The sequence below is a fragment of the Carlito syrichta genome, unplaced genomic scaffold (assembly GCF_000164805.1).
Source record: "Carlito syrichta isolate Samal-C Ts95f unplaced genomic scaffold, Tarsius_syrichta-2.0.1 Scaffold112228, whole genome shotgun sequence".
NCBI lineage: Eukaryota > Metazoa > Chordata > Mammalia > Primates > Tarsiidae > Carlito > Carlito syrichta.
In genome coordinates, this window is record NW_007056324.1 from 606,165 (window position 1) to 631,040 (window position 24,876).

At 39.9% G+C, this 24,876-nt stretch overlaps 1 protein-coding gene across 1 annotated transcript in view; it reads left to right on the forward strand.

The window, feature by feature from the left end:
* Window positions 1-24,876, forward strand: part of KIF24 (kinesin family member 24) — a 55,539-nt gene that overhangs the window by 19,591 nt on the left and 11,072 nt on the right. Inside the window, exons 4-7 of the mRNA XM_008071001.2 lie at window positions 438-653; window positions 4,884-4,971; window positions 15,737-15,858; window positions 16,831-16,936. Of these exons, the coding sequence (XP_008069192.1) occupies window positions 438-653; window positions 4,884-4,971; window positions 15,737-15,858; window positions 16,831-16,936 (532 nt within the window). The remainder of the gene's footprint in view (window positions 1-437; window positions 654-4,883; window positions 4,972-15,736; window positions 15,859-16,830; window positions 16,937-24,876) is intronic.

A 24,876-nucleotide genomic window follows, 5' to 3' on the forward strand; every position in this document is an offset into this window, starting at 1 on the left:
ACCTTGAACATTCAATGTAATACTATAAGAAAATGACTGACGGTACTGGGAAACTATGGGGAGGGAGGGGGATGGGATTAACAGTCGCAAATATCTGTCTGGAGATGGGGAAACACCTCTTATCAACAGGGTGCCTGAATGAAGTGTAATTGTACACCTAACCCTTAACTGTACCCCACAAAATCATAATTAAAAAATATTGATTTAAAAATAAAAAGCTATGTGAGAAAACTCACATACTGGTTTGAGAATGTTTTTGCCTGTACCTTATTTTTATAATGTAAAGCTCTTCTTTCCTTAAAGAATTATATGTTTATATTAATAGCTGAATTTTGTCAAAGAGTCTATATTTCTACCTAACTTTTGTCATTAAAAATCTATGTGTAGGTTAACACTTCTCTTAATATGCATAGTGATACAAATTATTCTTCTCTCAGAGGCAATGCTACTTGCTTTGCATATGGACAGACAGGTGCTGGAAAGACCTACACCATGATAGGAACTCATCAGAACCCAGGACTGTATGCTTTGGCTGCCAAAGATATCTTCAGGCAACTAGAAGTATCCCAGTCCAGAAAGCACCTCTTTGTGTGGATCAGCTTCTATGAAATCTACTGCGGACAGCTTTATGATCTCCTAAATAAAAGAAAAAGGTACTGAATATGAGAAGTTGTAAATCTGTTCATCACTATTCTAAACCAAAGTTCCATAGAATCACTGAATCCTATGGCCTTTAGTGAGAAGTTTGGGTACATTAGTGCCCTTTTGTGAAATGATATAAGTTTCTTTTTTTCTTTTTTTTTTTTCATTAGAGTTGCTCTGTTTCCCAGGCTGGTATATAGTGGCATGTTCATGGCTACTGCAGCCTCAACCTGCTGGGCTTAGGCAATCCCTCTGCCTCAGTCTTTCAAGTAGCTGGAACTACAGGTGTGTGTCACCATGCCCAACTAATTTTTTGATTTATTGTAGAGATGAGGTCTCACCAAGTTGCTCGGGCTGGTCTTGAACCCCCGGGTTAAGGCAGTCCTCTCACCTCCATCTCCTGAAGTGCTGGGATTACAGGCATGATCCACTGTGCCCATGTTTCTTAAATTCAGCTAGAGAAAAATGTAAATTAGTCTTTTATTAATATTTTTTTAAGTAATCAATATCCTAATGTCTATTAAAAGACTTTCCCTTTTATTTTGGACTATGAAAAAGGTCATAATTTCAGGAAGTCAAGAAATCAGTTTATACTTAAATTTCTTCCTAGGCTGGGCCTGGTGGCTCATGCCTATAATCCCAGCACTTTGGGAGGCCGAGGTGAGAGGATTACCTGAGCTCATGGGTTCAAGACCAGCCCAGGCAACTTGGTGAGATCTCATCTTTACAATAAATCAAAAAGTTAGCTGAGCGTGGTGGCACATGCCTATAGTTCCAGCTACTTGGAAGGCTGAGGCAGAAGGATCTCCTTAGCTGAGCAGGTCGAGGCTGCAGTGGCCATGAGCATGCCCCTGCACTCCGGCCTGGGCAACAGGTGAGACTCCAACTCAAAAAAAAAAAAAGAAAGAAAGAAACTCTTCCTGCTCTTTTGACTTTATTATTATACTGGAAGAACTATGAATAATATTTTCTACTTTCCCTTGTATTTTCTTTCAATAATCTCAGGGTAAACTCAATGCTAGTTTTCTGAAATCAGTAAAAAGAAAAGAAAATATTTTTTCTTCACCTTAGAGTTTAACTCTTATTAGGCTTAAATTATTACTCTTACAACATAATATAGTAATTTAGAAATGTATTCAGTAACTCTGCTTTTAAACCTCTATTATATTTTTCTGACAAATTTTTGTTTAGGTTGAAACAGATGACTTAAATTAAGTAGGAGACAAAAGAAATTGTGAGGTGAGAAAGGAATAGGGGAGATAGAAGGGTTAAAGTTTATCATAACAGAATTAATCAGACTTGAGACATATGGGGAGGAGTGAATTGAGGCTGAGCATGGTGGAAGGCTGGGAAAACCTGAACAACTTGAGACTAGCCCTCCTGCAAAGGTATCCAAGTCTCCAAGGAGCATTCAGAAGGATGTACGAGTTCTGTGTGTTTCAGACAAGCAGTGGATTGAGGAGCAAGGGAGGTTCCAGTTCAGTAGGGACACCATGACAGAACAGGCCCCCATTATAGGCACCAGGATACTGAGTAACATAACTGGAGAAGCCAGCAAATAGGCTTAGGCAGGCCACTCTTCTGTGGACAGATGAAAAGGAGGCCTTCAGGTATGCCACAATTGATAAAAATATACATTTGTTCAGAATCCAATTCCTTCTACAACAACTGCCAAATAAAGTAGAGTGCTCCTCTGGGGATTTTGGGGGGAAGAGTTGACTTTCTTTTTTTACCCTCTGTGTTGGTGTTAAAATCTCAAGTTAGACCAGTCACAGCTTCTCTTCCAAGCTGCCCCAACATACCCGTTAGGAGCGCTTTCTAGTCAGAATGTCCACTTCCTTTAAAGAACAATTGACATAAGAATAAAAGCCACTGTTGTGTTCAGTGTGTTTTGTCTTGTTTGTTTGGGTAAAGAGATAGTTAGGATATCCAGCTCTTTATGAATGCAGTTCTTTAATTAATTACCCAGATTATTGCCCTGTATATTTGCATTCTTTAATTACAACCAGGGAGATGGGCATACACTAACTCCTGGATTTGATACTTCTCTGGGACTCCCTAGAGAACCCACACTTACCCCATGGGTTTTTTTTATATCTCTGGTTACTTGGTCAATATGCTTTTTTTGTTTCCTACCTTTCTGGGTCTACTGATGGCACCCTTTCCTGTTTATGTTATGATGCTTATCCTGTTGAGTTTTTTAATAGGATATATTTTTTATAATAATAGTAGAGCTTTGACAAAGGTGGAAAGAAGTATATATGCTGAGTATGCCTCTTAAGTTGGAAAACAAAGCTTAAGGATCTTCAAATTAATTTCTAAAAGTAATTGTTTTTATACTCTTGCACAAAAAGTGAAGTTCATGGTGGTTCATGCCTGTAATCTCAGCACTTTGGGAGGCCAAGGGCAGAACAATCACTTGAGACCAGGAGTTCGAGACCAGCCTGAGCAACAAAGCAGTCTCTACAAGAAAAAGAAAAAATTAGCCAGGCGTGGTTATGCATGCTTGTAGTCCCAGCTACTTGCGAGGCTGAGGCCAGGGGATCACTTGAACCCAGGAGTTTGGGGCTGTAGTGAGCCATGATTGTGCCCCTGTACTCTAGCCTGGGTGACAGGCTGTTACAAAAAAAAAAAAAAAAAAGGTGAAGTAAATTTTGGCTGTCCATGATGCACCTTTCTGAGGTAAGCTCAGGGAATAGGACCTGGGAAGTGACATCAGGCCTCTGAAAGCTAGTTTCTTCTGCTTTAAGAGTTAGAGTCTTGCTATGTTACCCAGACTAGAGTGCAGGGGCTATTCACAGGTGCAATTATGATACACCTATAGCATGAAACTCCTGGGCTCAAGCAGTCCTCCTGCTGTAGCCTCCTGAGTAACTGTTACTACAGGTACTCACCACTGCGCCCAGCAGCTAGATCCTTCTTTTATTCCAGAAGCCTGACTGTTTCAATTGAGCTGTTTTCAGAGAGATCATGGGCATTGATGAGGCTGTTTTCCTCCAATCCTATAAAAATTAGAAAATTGGGATGAAGTATAGATAGAAAAAGTTATCATCATTATTATTTTTTGAGTCAGGATCTCACTCTGTTGTCCAGGCTGGAGTGCAGTGGCATGATCATGACAATCACTGCTCATGGCAGCCTCAACCTCCTGAGCTCAGGCAATCCTTCCACCTCAGCATCCCAAGTAGCTGGGAGTACAGGTGTGTGCCACCACACCTAGCTAATTTTTTTTTTTAATAGAGATAAGATTTCACTATGTTTCCCAGGCTGGTCTCAAACTCCTAGGCCCAAGCAATGTGCTCACCTCAGCCTCCCAAAGTGCTAAGATTACGGACATGAGCCACTGTGCCCAGACAAAAAATTATATTTGAGTAAATTATTCTTTTTTTGTTTTGTTTTACTATGAAGTAGAATTTCATTCTTAACCTTCATTAGTATCTTATTAAGGAGGAAAAGTAATCTTAGAGTCTTTGATAGATTCAATGTGCTCCTTGGTGGATCTGGTTTAAAGATGTTGGTAGGTTACACACAGATCTGAGGTATTCATATGCAGCACCGGCTCCTCCTTGCTTCCTTAGGAGATATACTAGGACTCCTTATGTAGCAAACAAAATAAAACCCATTTATACAGGCTTAAGCATTTGAAGAAATCATTGGCTTAAATAACTGGAAAACCTAAAGAAGAGTTAGGCTTCAGGGTTGGTTTACTCCAGCAGCTCAGGAATGTAATAAGGACCAAGTTTCTTTGCATCTCTCTGTTCTACTTTCTGTATTACCTTCATCCTAAAACTAGCTCTCTTTGTAGATACAGAATGCTGCCACTGCTCCCAGGGCCACATACTTTCACTTACAGAGAGAAAGGGAGAGTACCACACCACCAGGCACCTAACAACCAGAGACCAGGACTTTATTTTGATTTAATCAGCAGAGATCCCATATCCACCCCGAAGCAATCACTGTAGCCAGGAACACACCATCTGCTGATTGGCATAGGTTTAGTTTTTGCGCTCATTCTTTCCATTGCAGTCAGAGATGCTGATTTGTGTGCAATAATCAATGACCACTCCTGCATTCTGGGGCTGAGATTAGGAGGGTGGGGGTTGTAGGGAGGATAAGCATCCATCCCACTCAAACAGCAAAACTGCTACTTAATGGGGGAGTGGTAGAATGGTTTCTAGGAAGGCAAGAATAAAGTTTTTTATAGCAACGCTGCCATAGTAACTGTGTTCTTGCATTTGCAGGCTCTTCGCAAGAGAAGATAGCAAGCATGTGGTACAGATAGTGGGACTGCGAGAGCTGCAGGTTGATAGTGTGGAGCTCCTCTTAGAGGTAATTAATTCTTGCTTCTTTATTGTTCCGCTGTAGCAGTCTAAATACAGGGAAATAATTCATTTTGCTACCTAGCAAGTATAATGGACTCAGATTTAGGCAGAGGGCAATGACAAATACACCACTTCATACCTGTGAAATGTGAGTTCTCTTCTGAGAGGATCGCTTGTTTTTCTACAGGGTTGATGTCCCAGTGCTGTGGTAGTGGAAAGTGGGGCATGTGGAAGAACCTAATGCATGGAAGGATACTCTTGGGCCAGTTTCAAAGGCTGCTAATGTGTTCTCTGTGGCAGTGGGCTCTGAGAAAAGCTGCCAGAGACAAATATTCTTATTTTAAATAAAATTTTTAATAATTAATACTATCACATCAGTTTAAATGATACAGTGAAAATACCCCCTTCCATTTTGTTTTCCCAAAGTAACTGATTTTATTAGTTTTTTTGTGTATCCTTCCAGGGAAATTGTAAAATCTGTTTCTTTTATTAAAATTAATACTTGCTCATTATTACTTTTAGATATTAATACAAGAAGATAGAACATAAGGGTCCCTCTAACTTAATATACATAATAACCCCCCCACACACTCTCTCTCTCTCTCTCTCTCTCTCTCTCTCTCTCTCTCCCTCCCTCCCCACTGAGATATCCACTGTCAACAGTTTAGAATATTTAGGTTGTTTTTTCTTGTTTTGTGCATTTATTAATGTATGTACAAATATACTTCTGATGAACTTTCCTTTAATGTATTAGTTCTCAACCCCAGCTTTACATTAGATCATTTATAGCCTTTTTTCCTCACTAAAAGAATAGTTAAACCTTTTTTATTGTGAAAAATGGCACTATACAAAAAAATGCATAAAACCTAAATGCATAGAGTATAAAGAAGCACCCTTATAATCCACCACTCAGATCAAGAAATAGAACAACGTAGCATCCCATAAAACCCCTGTGCACCTTTCTTTTTTTCTTTTTTCTTTTTTTTATTTTAAATCCCCTGTGCACCTTTCTAATCACAATCACAACTATTATTTTGACTTTTATGCTAATCACTTTCTTGTTCTTTGTTATAGTTTTGGCACCTATGTATTCATCCCTAAACCATATAACTTAATTTTCACCTGTTTTTGAACTTTGCATGAATAGAAACACACTGCATATTTTCTTTTGTGTCTTGATTCTTTTGATCGGTATTATGTTTTTGAGTTCCATTTATGTTTTTGTGTTTGGCTGTAGTTTTCTTCATTTTTATTTGCTAGTGTTTCATCATAGGAATAGACCACAGTTTATTGGTCCATTCTCTTGTCAATGGATAATTGGGGTGTTTTATTTTGTAGCTGTCTGAACAATGCAGCTGCAAGTGTGCTTATCTTATACTGCTTTTCAATATAGAGCACATGCTTTCTCTAGAATATATACCTAGTTGTGAAATGGTTGTGGTTAGAGGAAATGCATATTTTCAATTTCACTAAATAATGCCAATTCTTTTTCAAAGTGGTGTACATTCCCACAAGCAGTTTATGAACAATCCCATTGATCTTTGTCCTCTAACCAATCTGGAGATGTTTAATTATATCTCATTGTGGTGTTAATTTGCATTTCCCTGATTGAAAATGAAATTGAATATTTTTTCCTATTTTTAACTTATCATTTAGATTCCCTCTTTTGGGAATTCCAGTTTGGGTGTTTTCCTCATTTGGGGATAGTCTGTCTTTTCCTTATCAATTTGTATATTCTGGAGTCTTTTGTCAGTTATTTGTGTCATAAGCATGTTGTCTCATTCTGTAGCTTGTCTTCCCAGTTTCATTATAATGTCTTTGTGGGGGCAAGTAGGAGTCTTACTCTGTTGCCCAGGCTATAGTGCAGTGGCACACTTACAGCCACCATAGCCTCAACCTACTGGGCTCAGGTGATCCTTTTGCTCAGCCTTTCAAGTCGCTGGAACCATAGGGTTATGCTACCACACCCAGTTAATTGTAGAGACAAGGTTGTGCCAAGTTGCCCAAGCTGGTCTTGAACCCCTGGGCTCAGGCAATCTTCTCGCCTCTGCCTCCCAAAGTGCTGGGATTACTGGCATGAGCCTCTGTGCCCAGCTCATAATGTCTTTTAATTCTTGCATGAGTCCTTCTCACTTAAATCAGAGTCTCTGATCCTAGCACTTCGGAAGGCTGAAGTGGGAGGATTGCCTGAGCCCAGGAGTTTGAGATCAGCTTAGGCAATATAACAAGACCTCATCTCTACAAAAGAATTTTTTAAAATTTGCTATGTGTAGTGGTGTGTGCCTGTAGTCCCAGCTACTCGAGAGCCTGAGCGGAAAAGATTGCTTGAACCCAGGAGTTCAAAACTGTGGTGAGCTGTGATCATGCCACTGCACTCCAGCCTGGCCAACAGTGAAACCCTGACTCAAAAAATAAAATAAAATAAAAAATTAGACTCTCTGATTCTGAGGTAGGGTCCAGGTATGTGTATTATTATTTTAAATTGAAATATAATTAATATACTACAAAATTTACCTTTTAAAAGTATATGATTTGGCTGGGCACAGTGGCTCACACCTGTAATCTCAGCAACTTTGGGCAGCTAAGGCAGGATGATCACTGGAGGACAGGAGTTCAAAACAAGCCCAGGCAACAAAGTGAGACCCCATCTCTACAAAAAAATTTTTTTAGTTAGCTGGGCAAGGTGGCATGTGCCTGTGGTTCCAGCTACTCGGGAGGCTGAAGTGGAAGAATTACTTGAGCCTGGGAGTTGAAGGCTGCAGTGAGCTGTGATGGCACTACTACACTCCAACCTAGGCAACAGAGCAAGACCCTGTCTCTAAAAAATAAAAATAAATAAATAAATAAAGGTATATGATTTATCAGAAGAACCTAAAAAAGAAAATAAATAAATAAATTTTTAGTGTATGATTCGGTGGGTTTTTCAATATAATTTTCTTATTGAGATATAATTCAAATACCATAATATTTATACTTTTAAAGTATATAATTCTTTGCTTCCGGCATTTTGGCTAAGGTGAAGAATAATATCTGTTTGTTTGTTTTGAATTGGAAAATATAGTTTTTTAAGAAAGTAAATTAGAAGAGAGAGGAGACATTCACCTCCCAAGGTAGGGGAATGGGCCAAGGCTAGGAAACATGGCAGCCATAGCTCAGAGAGTTACATGAACACACCAGAGTTTAACAAAGCAGTGGCCTAGTATATGTTCTTATCAGTCTGATATGCCTTATATCTGACAACAATATACTAAATAAATTTTTGAGGCAGTGGAATAGGCGTTTACTCTGTCTATTCCATACATTGACCTGGTATTGTAGTACCTCCAGAAACGATGTACCCCCCACCGCCCCTGGGATTCTTTTTTTAAGTATATAACTCAGTGGAGTTTTTTTTAGTATATTCATAAAGTTGTGCAACCATTTGCCACTATCTAACTGCAGAAAATGTTCCATATCCTAAAATGAAGCCTCATACCCATCAGCAGTAATTTCCTATTTCTCCTGCCACCAGTGCCTCGCAGCTACTAATTTCTACCTCTGTGGATTTGCCTATTCTGGTCGTATCATATAAACAGAATCATACAATATGCAACCTTTTGTCTCTGGCTTCTTTCATTTAGCGTAATATTTTCAAGGTTCATCCATGTTATAGCATGTATCAGTACATTGCTTTTTATGGTTAACTAGGATTCCATTATATAAATATACCACATTTTATTTATCAGTTCATCAGGTGATAGGCATTTGAGTTATTTCCACTTTTTGGCCATTATCAATAATGCTGCTATGCACATTCATGTACAAGGATTTTTGTGTGGACACAAATGTTTTCTGTTTTCTTGGGTATATGCCTAGGAGTAGAGTTGCTGTGTCACACTTTTCTGAGGAACATTGTTTTTTAAAATGACTATACTATTTTACACTTACCAGCAGTATATGAGGATGGGTATTATTTTAAAAGCTCCTCAGATGATTCTTACATGTAGCCATTATAGTCATTCTTCCAATATGCCTAACAAGCCTGGCTAGAGTAAAGTGGAGAAGACTAGAAGGACAGACCAGGTACTTAACAAGACTTAAGTTTAGTACAGCTTCACAGTATACCCTCCAGGGAGAAGTGTCTGAGCCTTCAACCAAACTCAAGGGGCCAAGGAAAGCAGTCAGGTTTGGCATTGCAGAAATGCCTCCAGTGAGCACCAAAGTTAAAGCCTCTATCTGATTCTTCTCTGGGTCTTTCTTGCCTTCTTTCCCACTATACTCTGATAATAATTACAAATGTTTACAGAGCATTTGCTATCTACCAAACACTTTGCTAGTGGCTTTTGCAAATATTATTCCATGTAATCATCACAAAATCATAAGTAGGCAAATATTATAAATCTCAACTTACAAAAGAGAGAAAAAACTGAGGCTAAAATAGACAACCAAGGATCACATAGCTAATGGCTGGCAGAGCTTGATTCCAATTTGGATTAATCCCACTCTAAAGCCCTTTTTACTATACTACACTACCTATAGTGAATGGTTAGAGATCAATTATTTTTTTAAGAAAGTAAGAGAAAAGACACTCACTGAAAGAATTAATATGTTTATGACAATATCTGTGATAATTTGCTTAAAATTAGGTGTTTAAAGGGCTGTGTTTAAACTTCAAATAGCAGTTTATGGGAAATTTTGTTGTTGTTTAATTAAGAATTTGAGGCTGGGATTGGTGGCTCAGCCTGTAATCCCAACACTTTGGGAAGCCGAGATGAGTGGATTGCTTTAGTCCATGGGTTCGAGACCAGCCCGGGCAACTTGGCGAGACCTCATCTCTACAATAAAACAAAAAATGAGCCAGGCATGATAGCGCATGCCTATAGTTCCAGCTACTTGGAAGACTGAGGTGGAAGGATTGCTGGAACCCAGCAGGGTGGCTATGAGTGTGCCACTGCACTCCAGTCTGGGCAACAGAGTGAGACATCCAAAAGAATTTGGACTTGGATGTGTAAAATGGCATGATGGCCTACCATTGGTATATGTCCTTTTTTTTCTGAAACAGAGTCTTGCTCTGTCACCCAGTCCAGAGTACAGTGGCATGATCACAACTCACTGCAGTTTAGGCCTTTTGGACTCAGGCAATCCTTTTGCCTTAGCTTCCAGAGTAACTGGAACTACAGGCCCATGTCACCATGGCTGACTAATTTTTAAATTTTTTACAGAGACGAGTTCTCACTATGTTACTCAAACTGCTCTCGAACAACTCCTGGGCTCAAATAATCTGCTGCCTCAGTATCCCAGAGTGCAGAGATGACAGGTATGAGCCGCCGCACCTGACCACATATGTGTCTTTTTCTTTTTTCTTTCTTTTTTTTTTTTGAGTGGGAGTTTCACTCTGTTGCCTAGGCTAGAGTGTAGTGGCATGCTCACGGCCACTGCACCTTCAATCTGCTGGGCTCAAGCAATCTTTCCACTTCAGCCTTCCAAGTAGCTGAAACCACAGGCATGTGCCACCATGTCCAGCTAATTTTTTAATTTTTGTAGAGACAAGGTCTTGCCAAGTTGCCCAGGCTGGTCTTCAACCCCTGCACTCAAGCAGTCCTCTCACCTCCACCTCCCAAAGTGCTGGGATTATAGGCATGAGCCACTGTGCCCAGCCAGGTATGTGTCTTTTTTCTAACAGTTTCTTCTTCCAGAGACAAATACTGTAGGTAAATATGGTGTAACGTCTGAGACCTTGTTTGTTTGATTATCCAATTCTTGGGTCCTGGGACCCAAAACCTGAGTATAGCACCTGAATGTATCTGTTTCAGAAAGTCACCAAAAGAACCTTCTCTAGTGTTTGCCAAGGCAGGTACGGAACAAAAGTATGTAGGACATGCTGAAGGGACTCCCCTGAGGCTGTGGCCATTCTTAAGCTGTCCAGAGCTCTCTCCACTAAGGAAATTTTTTTTTTCACACTCCTATTCTCTGTGGTTCTTTTGTCCCTACTTCCTCCAGCCATTCCTTCATTTGACAAGGAGTTTAGGCAAGTCCAGTCCTTAGAATTCCTTTTTCCCTGGAGATTAGACCAACTAAATGGGAAAGGAGCCTATAACTGTGCTAATGGGCAGTTTGGTGTCAGTCAGCCCCTCTATCCTGGAAGAATTTATGACACTATTCTGTCCTAAAATATGGCTCTCAAGAAAAGCACAAAGAAGTTTCTTGTTAAGTCAACATATTATCTCTATTGATACACATACACTCAGACTGCAGTATACATGGTGTTGTACAGGCAGGAAGCCAGCTGAAAGCAAGGTGGAAAGTTGATATAAATTATGGATATCTGACACAGTTATCCTCATAAACATTTATTGACTTGAAACAACAGCACTTGCTCACTCAGGTGTCACTGTTCATACTCAGGTATCACCCATGTGTTTGCTCAAGTATCACCCTCAAGTGACATCTCTGAGCATTATCCTCTCAGATCACCCTCAGGCTCACTCAGGCATGGCCACTTACTGCCTGCCCAACTGGCAGCTTCATTTCTCACACGGGAATGTCCTTCCAGGAAATTTCTCCTTCCAAGTGTATTTGATTACCTGGTCTCACCGATGTGGGCATCAGAAATTCCCTGCCTTTACAAAGGACTTACTACCTCATCACATTTCTCAGATTTGAAATCAAGATTTTATCTGTCGTTAATGTTGATTTTTGTTTTTGCTTTTCCATTTTAGAGATTCGCCGGCTTTTAAGTCATTTCTGTAGCCATTTTACATAATCATAGGTATTCATTCCCAGGACTTCTGATAAACCTGTTTCATATTTTATTATTGCCTTGTTTGTAGTTGGTAGCAGAGGCCCATACAGCGTTAGAGCTTCTTCAAGATGGGTTTCCGTTGTATGTGGATGATAGAGACTTTATCTATACACAGTGCTATGTTGCTCAAGTACTCATTGTCATCTTTGGCATTTGTGCAGGAAAGGTGAGTGATTAAAGCCTTATAATCAGGTGGAGCTGGGTACCAATGACATGTATCCTTGAGTAGATCCTTTACTTTTTTGAGTCTGAAGCACGTGGATGATCATGGATGATTGGGTTGGATGATGGAGAGAAGAAAACATATATCACCTTCTTAGTTAGCATGTTACTGGCTCACTTTTCATGTATTATTCTTAGTAAGTCCCTGAATATTTCCCAGTGCCACAGAATTCAGCAGTTTTCTTTACTTTCTATTGTAACAGGTTCCTATTTCACTATTTGCATAACATGTTCTCCCTAAAGGACCTAGATTTAGTAATTTGCCCAATAGAGTTTAGTTAGGGAAGGAAAAGTTTGAGAAGAAGGAAGTAATGAGAGGGAAAGAAAGCTGAATGATTTTTAAGGTGATTGCATTAATTTTGCTCAGCTCCTAGACTTGCATTATCTCCCAAATAGATTTTCTCTCACTCTCTTTTTCTATCTTTTATCCTCTCCCTCCCATCTGCCCTCCCTTCCTTCTTTCCCTCCTTTGTTTTTTTGGCTTATACTGGGGAACCCACGGTATCTCATGTTGATCATAAAAGTGCATTTTTCCATGAATTCTGATTGTTTTACATGTATGAAAAGAAACAGTTTAAATTTTAGGAGTTTGCACAAAAATGTTAATTCTTTAGTATCTTTTTTCTTTTTTGAGTTGGAGTCTCACTCTGTCGCCCAGACTGGAGTGCAGTGGCCGCTCCCGGCCACCACAGCCTCGACCTGCTGGGCTCCGACGATCCTTTCGCCTCAGTTTTCCACGTAGCTGGAACTACAGGCGCGCACTACCACGTCCGGCTAATTTTTTGATTTATTGTAGAGAAGAGGTCTCACCAAGTTGCCCAGGTGGGTCTCGAACTCGCGGGCTCAGGCAATCCACTCACCTCGGCCTCCCAAAGCGTGGGATTACAGGCTGAGCCACTGAGTCCGGCTTTTTAAAAATGAATATTTACTGAGAACTTACCATGTGCTGGTCATGATACTAAGTGCTTTATATGTATTATCTTTTTTAGTCCTCATAGCTAACTTATGAAATTCTCGTTTTAGAAAAGAATCTGAGGCCCTTAAAAGTTAAGTGATTTGTGAAAGCTGCACAACCATATGGTAGAGTTGGTATATGAACCCTGGCAGTCTGACTTCAGATTTCACTCCAACTGCTACGTTTCAGTTGTATGTTGTTTACAAAAAAGTAATAATCTTTGATAGTCACAAACTGCATCATTTTTACTCCTCAGAGCTCAGCTGCTTTATTCCACAGATTCTGAAAGGCATGGTGATAGACTGATACTGGAGCTGAGAAAACTGGGCCAAGGACCAGAAATTCCTCATACCTTCCCTAAAAGGGTTTTAGTCAGGAAAGGTAACTTCAACATGTTAGGTTTTCTGAGATGTATTCAAAGTACCCAGTACATCATGGTGAACAAGTTACAGTGAAAAGCCACGTGCAAAATTATATAATAGGATCCCAGAAGCCAGCTTTTCTTGATTCCCTTGGGGGTAAACCACAGGGCCTTCTTTTGAGCTTCTTTCTGTATCCACAATTTCTCATAAGGTATGGCCTTGAGGCCTCTCCAAACTCTTACTAAGTCTCCGCAAAAGTAGCATCATTACTCACATGTGGAAGATGGTATCTGGCTTCAATTCCTGGCATGACCATATTCTACTTATGTATGTGACCTTGGATAAGTCACTTAACTTCTCTGTGTTCTTTCCCTTATCTGTCAAGCATTTTACTTATACAAATGTAAAGGTTTTAGACCTCCTCTGTCTTTTCACAGGGGTTGTAAAAGGAAAAAAAAAAGAAAAGAACTGTGAGAAACCTAGAACTCTGAAAGAAAATGCACTAAAATCTTGTTAACTGTAAGATTATGGGAGATAAATATTTTCTTTATGCTTCTCCAGTACTTACCAAACTTTCTACAGTGTGTTTTACTTTTCTAATGAAGAAAAAGCACCCAAAAACTTGAAAAAGAAACAGTACAAATCTAAGAAGATTCATCAGCATTGCATTCCAAACTATGTAAGCATGAGGTGAGAGGAATAGGGAGAAGCCAAGATGCGAAAGTATATTTAAATTTGTTGGTTTAGTCACAGCCTTAAGCATCCCACCTAGCATCTATGCTTAGTTAGCAGTGCTTTTTCCTCAACACTTGCCATATCCATATGAGATTACCACTCTAGCTCATGATTTCTGATTAGCACCAACATGTTATCCATGTAGCTTTATAAATAGAAGGTTCTTTTCTTTACAAAAGGATTCATTATATAGTCTCTAAACTTTTAATAAACTTTTAGCAAAATGAATGTATTTAAATATGATTCTACATTTTGATTTAAAATCTCACATATAATCTTTAGAAACATGCTATTAGCCGGGTGTGGTGGCTCACACCTGTGATCCCAGTACTTTGGAAGGCAGAGGTGAGAGGATTGCCTTAGCTCAGGAACCTGAGCAACATGGTGAGGCCTCTCTCTACAATTAAAAAAAAAAAAATTAGCCATCCTGCAGTTCCAGCTACTTGGAAGGCTGAGGTGGAAGGATTGCCTGAGCCCAGCAGGTCAAGGTTGCGGTGACTATGAGCATGCCACTGCTCTCCAACCTGGGTGACAGAGTAAGACTCCAACTCAAAAAAAAAAAAAGAAAGAAAGAAAAGAAACATGCTATTGCTATTGCTTAGACTATGGAAGAATTTAATTTTAGTTAATTAAATTTCTAAAAAGCACCTGCCTCTACTTGTTAAGACAGTTTATGTTTTGTTGTTAAAGTTTGACTCTGTCAACTTTGGGATTCTTATTTTGGAAACTGATTATGTTTAATATAATATAAATTAAAATTGCAATAGATTGAGAAAAAATGGGATAGGATTTTCTTACCCTTAATTAACTGCAAGATAAGTTAATTTATCATAGGTACCCCACAGTGTAGTGAAAACCACATAGACTCTGGAGTCAGACATACTGAATGTGGAATTTGAATCTGCCACACAACAGCTATTTGACTATGAGCAAATCAACCTCTGAGTTTGTTACTTAACTGTAAACTGGGGATAATAATAGTATACACCTCACATTAGGATATTATGAGGATTCTGTCAAATAATGTTTGGTTCTTTCCTTTTTGATTGTCAGTAACCAATACCTCCCCTTATCCAAAATCAGGCAGCATGTCCTATATGGCTATGTTTTCAGTGACTAGAAGCCATCTCCCCTTTCCCATTCCCTTGTGGTCAGAGGGACCCCAGTTAATCTTTACTCCCAATCAGGGGTGGGGAGAACTGGTCTCAAGGGAAATCATGAGCTCATGGTAACTGCAATAACTCATCAATTCTGTATTCCTGCACATCAGACCTGGGCTCCTTTCTGACTGCATCTTGGCAGAACAGGTACAAAACCAGATGTGATTCGTCATTCCATGATGCACATTTCTGTCCTTTGCCTCAGTTACTTAGATAGATGGGTTTTATGAGACCTTGCTTGGGAGCCAAGTTATGCCCCAGGGATTTTAGTTAGGCTAAATCCATCAACAATACTAAAAAGAGTATATAAAATCAAAAGTTAGATTGGCTTTTGAGCTATGGAATGTTCTCCCATAAAACTAGTATTCCACATTTTTTTTCATTGCTGTTGGATACCTACTCTTTATGATTTAGTGTTTGGGCAGTTTTCTACCTGGACAGAAAAAGCTGAAGTACAATGACAGAATGTCTGGTCTCTATTGCTCTTAGCCAACTCTTGGGAGCCAGAGGGCTTTGTTTACTCCTTGGAGAAGTCATCCTGTGAATTTTATTTTCAGGTGATCCTAAAGGGCAGCAAGGAGCGTAGCACCGGGGCCACTGGAGTTAATGCAGACTCCTCTCGTTCACATGCTGTCATCCAAATTCAGATCAAAGACTCAACCAAAAGGACATTTGGCAGGTGAGCTGGAAATACGCAGGGAGATGCATTGTCTGCCTTTCCTTTGTGTAACTTTGAAATATGTGTTATCAACAACAGGATCCTCTGCCACTGTGGAGTTCTTCATTTCAGGGATACAGAGTAGAGTTGTTAGCCCTGAAATAAATCATTGTACTAAAGTGCCATCAGTTGATTAACCATGAAGTAATGACCTATTGTTGGTCAACCCTAAGTTATTAAAAGAGACATTGATTGCTTCTAACGTGAAACACAATTTCAGCAGAGAAATAGTAGGGAATGTATCTCAGAGAGCTTACGGGCCAAAAAAAGGTGGGGGATGGGGGAGATTAATTCATTCTTCTTGAAAGAAGCCATAAGACAATTGGATACCTTCACTGCTTCTCTGGTGCTATCTTAGCGAACTCTCTGCCATGCTGATGGATGAGCCTATCTCACCTCTGAGTAATGAGTCTTTTTTCCCTTTCTTTTTGTCCTCCCCCCTAGAAAGCCACCCACAAAAGTTTCTGTGTAAAATTTTCTAAGTGGTCACCTAAGTAATTTGCATTGTGGCCATTTAGCCTTGAGAAGACCATTTTATAAATCCTAGTTATATTTTCTCACAAATGATTAAAACCAACAAGTGTTTGAATGGACATTGACTCCTGGAATCTTGTGATGTTTTCAGAAAACTGACAGTAATGTCTTTTTTTGTTGTTGTTTTAAGAGACAAGGTTTCACCCTGCCACCCAGGCTAGAGTGCAGTGGTGCAGTCATGGCTTATTACAGTCTCAAACTCCTGGGCTCAAGTGATCCTCCTGCCTCAGCCTCCCGAATAGCTGGAAGTACATGCTTGAGCCATCACATCCAGCTTAGTACTGTCCCTTCTTTCCTGAGGATAGGCCATTGTTAAATTTTTCCAGAGACCACAAAATGCTGACTGATATAAAAATAAAGCAATGCCTCAAAGTCATTCCTCCTGTATCTTTTCTCTAGGATCTCGTTTATTGACTTGGCTGGCAGTGAAAGAGCAGCAGATGCCAGGGACACAGATAGACAGACAAAGATGGAAGGCGCAGAAATAAACCAGAGTCTTCTGGCAGTAAGTTGTTCGAAATCTTTCATCTAAAAATCCCTCTTGAGAGATTTTGCCCTTTACATGCAACCTTAGTGGGTGAGGGTCAGGTGGAAATCAGCAAAGCGATGGCATGCTCTTATCTGGCAGTGGATTCTAGCACTGGAAACAGAGGCAACTCTTGTCTTCTCACCCTGCTGTCTCTTCCTCTGGTCATTCTCTGCCAGTTAGGAACAGAAGTATTTCTGCAATTGTTGAATGACTAACTTCAGTAAGTTTTCTACCTCTCTCAAAGTTTTAAAATTGTATTAATTTTTCAAACATACAAAAGTAGAACAAATACTATAATGATCTCCCTTATACTTATCACACAGATTCAACAGTTAACAACATGAAAATGTAACCAACCCCTTTTTCCCCCGGTTGGATTATATTAAAGAAAATCCTAGTCATCATGTCATTTATTTCATAAATATTTCATTATATATCTCAAAGAGATAAGGGCTCTCATTTTTTAATGTAACCATGCCACTAATTTTCTATTGTTATCTCTTTTTTTTTTTTTTTTGAGTTGGAGTCTCACTCTGTCACCCAGGCTGGAGTGCAGTGGCACACTCTCAGTCACCAAAGCCTCAACCTGCTGGGCTCAGGTGATCCTTCTGCTTCAGCCTTCCAAGTAGCTGGAACTACAGGAACTCCCTACCACACCTGACTAATTTTATTTATTGTAGAGATGAGGTCTCGCTAAGTTGCCCAGGCTGGTCTTGAACCTGTGGGCTCAAGCAATCCTCTCACCTTGGATTCTCAAAGTACTGGAATTATAGGCATGAGCCACAACGCCTGGCCCTATTGTTATCTTTTATTCAGTATAATAATTTCTTCAGTTATCTCATAAATATCTTTTTATAGTTGATTTGTTTAAATCAAGAAGCAAAGTCTTATATCAGTTCGTATTCCCTTTTTTTCCCCTATATCAGTGTATTTGTTTAAGAAAACTAGTCCTGTAAGATTTCCCACATTCTGTACTTGACTGACTATATCCCCATCTTGATGTTTAACATGCTACTCTATCCGTTGTATTCCCTGTAAAATGGTTAAGATCTTATTTGTGCTGTTCTGTATAGTAGCCATCTGTCACATGTGGCTATTGAGCCCATGAAATAAGGTTATTCTGAATTGAGATATGTTCTATGTGTAAAATACATACTGAATTTTGAAAATGTTGTACCAAATAGCATGTCAAATGTTAATTTTTTTTCATATTGACTACATGCTGAAGAAATATTTTGGATATATTGGGTTAAATAAAATATATAATTAACATTAATTTCGCCTGGTTTTTCTTTTATTTTTTAAAAATATGGCTATCAAAGCCAGGCTCAGTGGCTCAGCCTATAATCCCGCGCCTTTGGGAGTCTGCGGTGAGTGAATTGCCTGAGCCCGCGAGTTCGAGACCCACCTGGGCAACTTGGCGAGACCTCATCTCTACAATAAATAAAAAAATCAGCCGGGCATGGTAGCGTGCTCCTGTAGTTCCAGCTACTTGGAAGGCTGAGGCAGAAGGATCGCCGGAGCCCAGCAGGTTGAGGCTGCGGTGGCTGGGAGCGGCCATTGCACTCCAGTCTGGGTGACAGAGTGAGACTCCAACTCAAAAAAAAAAAAACGTGGCTATCAAATTTTTTAATTACATATATGGGTTTGCATTTTTGGCTCACATGTTTCTATTGGGTCAGCACTGAATTAGAGAGTTGATGAGATTTAGGTTCCATTTCATTGGCAAAAATAATTCATAGACTTAGTGCTTAGAGCACAGTGGCTTACTGCTGTAATTCTAGTACTTTGAGAGGCCAAGGTGGAGGAATTACTTGAGGCCAGGAGTTTGAGACCAGCCTGGGCAATATAGTGAGACCTCATCTCTACAAAAACTAAAATATTTAGTAGGACATGGTGCCACATGCCTGTAGTCCCAGCTACTAGGGAGGCTGAAGTGGAAGGATCACTCTGAGCCCAGGAGGTCAAGGCTGCCGTGAGCCAAGATTCTGCCACTGCACTCCTTCCTGAGACAGAGTTAGACTCCGACTCAAAAAAAAGAGAGAGATTCAAATGTTGTCAGCCTAATTTCTCCATTATCGTTTCCCATCAACTTTTTTTTTTTTTGAGTTGGAGTCTCACTCGAGTGCAGTGGCCACTCCTGGCCACTGCAGCCTCAACCTGCTGGACTCCAGCGATCCTTCCACCTCAGCCTTCCAAGTAACTGGAACTACAGGCATGTGCTACCACGCCTGGCTCATTTTTTTGATTTATTGTAGAGATGAGGTCTCGCAAGTGGCCCAGGCGGGTCTCGAACCCGTGGGCTCAGGCAATCCACTCACCTCAGCCTCCCAAAGGCGCGGGATTATAGGCTGAGCCACCGAGTCCCATCAACTTTTTTTAACCTAATAATTTTAGCAACCATTGGTGAATCTCATCTATGTTTATTATTTCATTAGGGATCCAGAATGGTGATATTTTAATTCTAAGATTCTTCTGTATGTATTAGCTGGAAAAAAGAAACTTCCCTCAACTATCTCTTTACCCTGAAATATAATTTGTAGTGGAAGCAAGATAAACACTTAATTCTTTAACTTTAGTCACCAATTTTCAGAATGAGTTGGTATCCATGATATCTAAACATAACCCTTGAGTTTGTTGTTGTTTCCCCTTTTTTTGGTATGGTAACCTTCTCGTTGTAATCATTATTCTTTTTGCTGCTTAAATCGCACATATTTGGCCAATGGTAGCCTTTTTGAAGAATAGTCTTGTGTCTTTTTGATCCAACCTTAGTAGTCCATGATAGCTTTCTGTCTTTCTGGTATGACAAGATATCCTAGGCTCATTTTGTACATTTTCTTCCCCGACCTTGAATCAACCATTTCTTCAGTGAGCTTTGGTTTCTTTTAGAAGGCAAATGTATTTAGAGAAATCAGGCTGTATGCTAGGGGTGCTTACTACAACTGGGTTAATTCTCACTTTCAGGTCTTTTTGTTGGGCAGAGCTAGGAAATAAAGTTTTATTTTGAAAGAGAAAAACAAGGCCATGCAGAGTAGCTCATGCTTGTAATCCCAGCACTTCGAAAGGCCGAGGTGGGAGGATTGCTTGAGCCCAGGAGTTCAAGACTAGCCTACGCAACAGCGAGACCTCATCTCTACAAAAAAAAAATCAAAAACTTAGCCAGGTGTAGCAGTGCACACCTGTAGTCCCAGCTACGCAGGAGGCTGAAGCTGGAGGATTGCTTGAGCCTAGGATTTTGAGGCTGTGATGAGCCATAATCATGCCACTGCACTCCAGCCTGAGTGACAGAGTGAGACCGCAACTCAAAAAATAAAAATAAAAAAGAAAGAGAAAGAGAAAAACATATGGGGGATTCATAGTAATAAACTAGAATTAAGATGGCAGGGTTTTTATTTAACTTCTTTATATTTGTCTCCCTTTTATGCTAGAAATCTTCGTCTCTAACATTTATTTGCTGTACTCCAAGACATATATATTTCAAAATAATGCTAATATTACTTACAATATGACTAATTCAATTTAAGATTTTTTTTTTTTTTGAGTCAGAGTCTCACCCTGTCGCCCCGGCTGGAGTGTGGTGGCACACTCACAGCCACCGCCACCTTGACCTGCTGGGCTCAGGTGATCTTTCCACTTCTGCCTTCCAAGTAGCTGGAAGTACAGATGCACACTACCACACCCGGCTAATTTTTTTTAAAAATTTATTGTAGAGATGAGGTCTCGCCAAGTTGCCCAGGCTGGTCTCAAGTCCGTGGGCTCAGGCAGTCCTCTCACCTCGGCCTCCCAAAGTGCTGGGATTATAGGTGTGAACCACTGCCCAGCCTAATTTAAGAATTTTGTGCAGTTTTATTTTTAATTGGGTTGTATCCAACTAAAGATATACAGTTATAACATTGTGTTGCAAAGTCACTTAAAATAATTCTCCTCTGTGTTTAAGCCTACCAGTTTCATAGTGTTAGATTTATTTGTTTGATTTTGCTTTTGGTTTTAATAACTGCTTTCTTTATTTTGACTTAATCTTATTTTAAATAACATTTATATAGTTTTAAAGTAAGATTTGTAAAACAAGCCACATTCAGAGAAGTCTAGTTTCTATCCCTGTTCACTCTACCTTGTGTTACCTCCCTCCTCTTGTATAACCATTTTTTTCTTTTCTTTTCTTTTCTTTTTTTTTTTTTTTTTTTTTTTTTTGAGTCAGGGTCTCACTCCTTCACCCAGGAGTACTGAGGCATAATCACGGCTCACTGCAGCCTTGATCTCTTGGACATAGGCAATCACACCTGGCTACTTTTTTTTTTTTTCATTTTTTGTAGAGATTCTGTCTCACTATATTGTCCAGGCTGGTTTCGAACGCCCCAGCTCAAGCAAGCCTTCCACCTCCTCTTAAAGTGCTGGGATTATAGGCATGAGCCACTGTGCCCGTCCATATATATATTATTAGCTGGGCGTGGTGGTGCATACCTATAATATATATAATTTACATTCATCACCCCCACCCCCTTTTTTCTGAGTAGGAGTCTCACTCTATTGCCCAGGCTGGAGTACAGTGGCCACCTCATGGCCTACTGGGTTCAGGTGATCCTTCTGTTTAGCCTTCCAAGTAGCTGGAACTACAGGTATGCACTACCACGCCCAGCTAATTTTTTTATTTATTCCAGATCTGAGGTCTCACTATGTTGCCCTGGCTGGTCTCAAACCCGTGGGCAGTTCTCTTGCCTCCATCTCCCAAGTGTTGGGATTACAGCCCCGTGCCTGGCTACCTCTTTTTTTCTGAAAAAAACTAACGTACTCTAAACACTGTTCTGCCCTTTGCTTTTTTCACTTTACATTTACACTTTCCTGGAGATCACTCCATTGCTATATATAAAGATAGATCTTCCTTGTTCCTTTTTACAGTTGGTACTGCTGCTTTGTGCCCTTCCGTATTATTCAAGTCCTTTTGGTTAGAACTGAAGTCTCTAGCTAGGTTTACTCTTTCCAGGCCTCATCATGGATAAATTGGGAGGATGAGAGAGGGAACCAGCATGTTTTTATTTTCGCCTCTTAAATTTTTGGATAATTTAAGATTTACCAAAAAAGTTGCAAAAATAATACACAGCTTTTTTGGATATCCTTTACTCAGCTTCCCCTAGTGTTACATCTTATGTAACCACAATATAATGATCTAAATCAGAAAATTAAGGTTGGTATAGTTCTATTAACTAATCTATAGACCTTATTTGAATTTTTCAAATAGTCCCCCTACTGTCTTTTTCAGGTCCAGAATCTTATATTACCTTTAGTTGTCATGTCTCCATAGTCTTCTCAATTTTTGCTGATTATAAACTTGACACCTTTGAAAAATGCTGACCGGTTATTTTGCAGAGTGTCTAAGAGTTTCTGTTTGAATTTTTTTTAATGATTAGATTGCAGTTATGAATTTTTAGAAAGAAAACAATGGAACTTGTGCTTTTCTCAGTGTCCTATCAAATGGTACATGTCTTAGTCTGCTGTGGCTGCTATATCAAAAAATACCATAGACTGCGCAACTTAAACAACAGACATTTGTTTCCCATAATTTTGGAGAATGGGGAGTCCAAGATCTCAAGTTTCCACCAGATTCTGTGTCTTGTGAGGGGCCGATTCCTGATTCATAGACAGCCATCTTTTTACTGTGTCCTCACATGGTGGAGAAGAGCAAAAGAACTCCGGAGTCTTTCTCATAAGGACACTAATCATAAGGGTTTATGACCTAAGGCCCCACTCCTTATACCATCAAATTGCAGGGTGAGATTTCAACATATGAATTTTGGGTGACATATTCAGTCCATAACAGTGCATGATGTCAGCACGCCTTATTACAGGGGTATTACCCTTAATCACTAAGTTAAGGTGGTGTATGCTAGGCTTCTCCACTGTAAAGTTACTATTTTCTCCTTTGTAATCAATAAGTATCTTGTGGGGAGATACTTTGAAACTATGCAAATATCCTGTTTTACATCACACTTTGCTCCCTAATTTTAACATCCATTGGTGATTCTTTTTTTTTTGAGTTGTAGTCTCACTCTGTCACCCAGACTAGAGTGCAGTGGCCGCTCCCGGCCACCGCAGCCTCGACCTGCTGGGCTCCGGCGATCCTTCCGCCTCAGCCTTCCAAATAGCTGGAACTACAGGCGCACGCTACCATGCCTGGCTCATTTTTTATTTATTGTAGAGATGAGGTCTCGCCAAGTAGCCCAAGCGGGTCTTGAACCCGCGGGCTCAGGCAATCCACTCACCTCAGCCTCCCAAAGCACTGGGATTACAGACTGAGCCACCGAACCCGGCCATTGATGATTCTTACCTGAAATAATTATTATTGTGGTGTTTACTTGATGGGATTTCAGGATTTCTCTTCCCATCATTCTCTCATTAATTAGTTGAACTTCTGCTGTGAGGAAGAGCTGTCTTCCTGCCCCCCACTTACTTATTTGATTATTGTATCAGAGAATTAATGTTTCTTTTATTCATTGGACTGTGTGTTGCTCAAATTGTACTAGACTAGGCCATTGGGAGCTCTTTTAAATTAACTCCCATTTTGACCTGAATCCGTCATTTTTTGAGCACCTTTTGGCACTACAAGATGTTCCATGCTCATCTTGTATTGTCCCTGCCATCAACCATTTCTCCAAAGGAACCTGGAGCCATAAATTTTTGACATTTACTATAAACCAGTGGTTTTGTTTTCCTAACAACTCTGTGAAGCAAGTTAAACAAGTTCTCTTATCCTCACTTTGGGATTCTGAGGCACAGATAGGTTCAGTGATGATTCTAGCATTTTAAACTATATGCAGGAAGCAGCTATGAAACCTGGGGAAAAATACCTATGAAGTCATACAACCCCTTGGAGCTTGACCATGTCTATCTCGTATGGGCTACAGCATGTAAAGGATCCTGGGAACAAGTCTTCTAGAATAGGATCAAAATGTTCTTTGTGAAGTGTTCAAAGGTGCCTCCTTGTTTCTTTACTGAACATTTCCCTTGTTTCTCCCTTCGTGTTTAGTAAAGTCTGTTGACCATTCCATTCTGATTTAGCAGGGCTAAAAGGATCTAAGGGCTCATAGAGGTTGGCGGCCACACTTGAATTTGAGTATATGAGGTACAGGTGTTAACTCAGTGGCAGGGTTTGATGATTTGTTCATCCCCAATGGAGAATCTTCCCAGTGCTAAAGTTTTGGGATACTGGACTGATTTTTAATAAAGGTGGAAATTTTTTTATACCTTTTTATACCCTGCAGCTTCTTGGATAGATATGGGGGCAGCTGTAGCCCTCCATGGTTGCTGCTAAGAATAGCCATGGCAAACTCTTGAGGCTAATTTCCTATTCTTTGTGGACTCACAGGACTGGCCCCTCCAAGGAATTGCTTCCATCCTCCTCTCCCTTCCTTTTCATTTACTGCCATTTAGATTAGATGTATGACTCAGAAAGAAGGCCTCCCTCCTCTTGCCTCCCAACTCCCCACCTCCTTGCTGTTTCTAATGGGTATCTTGTCTTTGCTGTCCCTAGTGATGTACAGTGAGCAAGTGACATTCCTTTGCCTTCAGGCCACGGACTCTGCTCTTTTAAAATAGGGTAGCCGGGCACTGTGGCTCATACCTATAATCCCAGTACTTTGGCAGTAGTTCTAGCTTGCTAGCTTCTTTTTCTCCTCACACTCTTCCCAATTATTGATGCACTTAAGTAAAGGAAATATCTATACCCACTTCTCCCTCTTTGCACTCATACATGCATACCTATAGGTGCAGATTCAAGTGTAGATTCAGATATAAATTATCTGAATGAGTTAGAAATTCTAGAGTCAGAGCTAGGAAAGAACTGAAAAATCACATAGGTCTACCCCCTCATTTCTTTTTTTTTTTTTTTTTTTTTTTGAGTTGGAGTCTCACTCTGTCGCCCA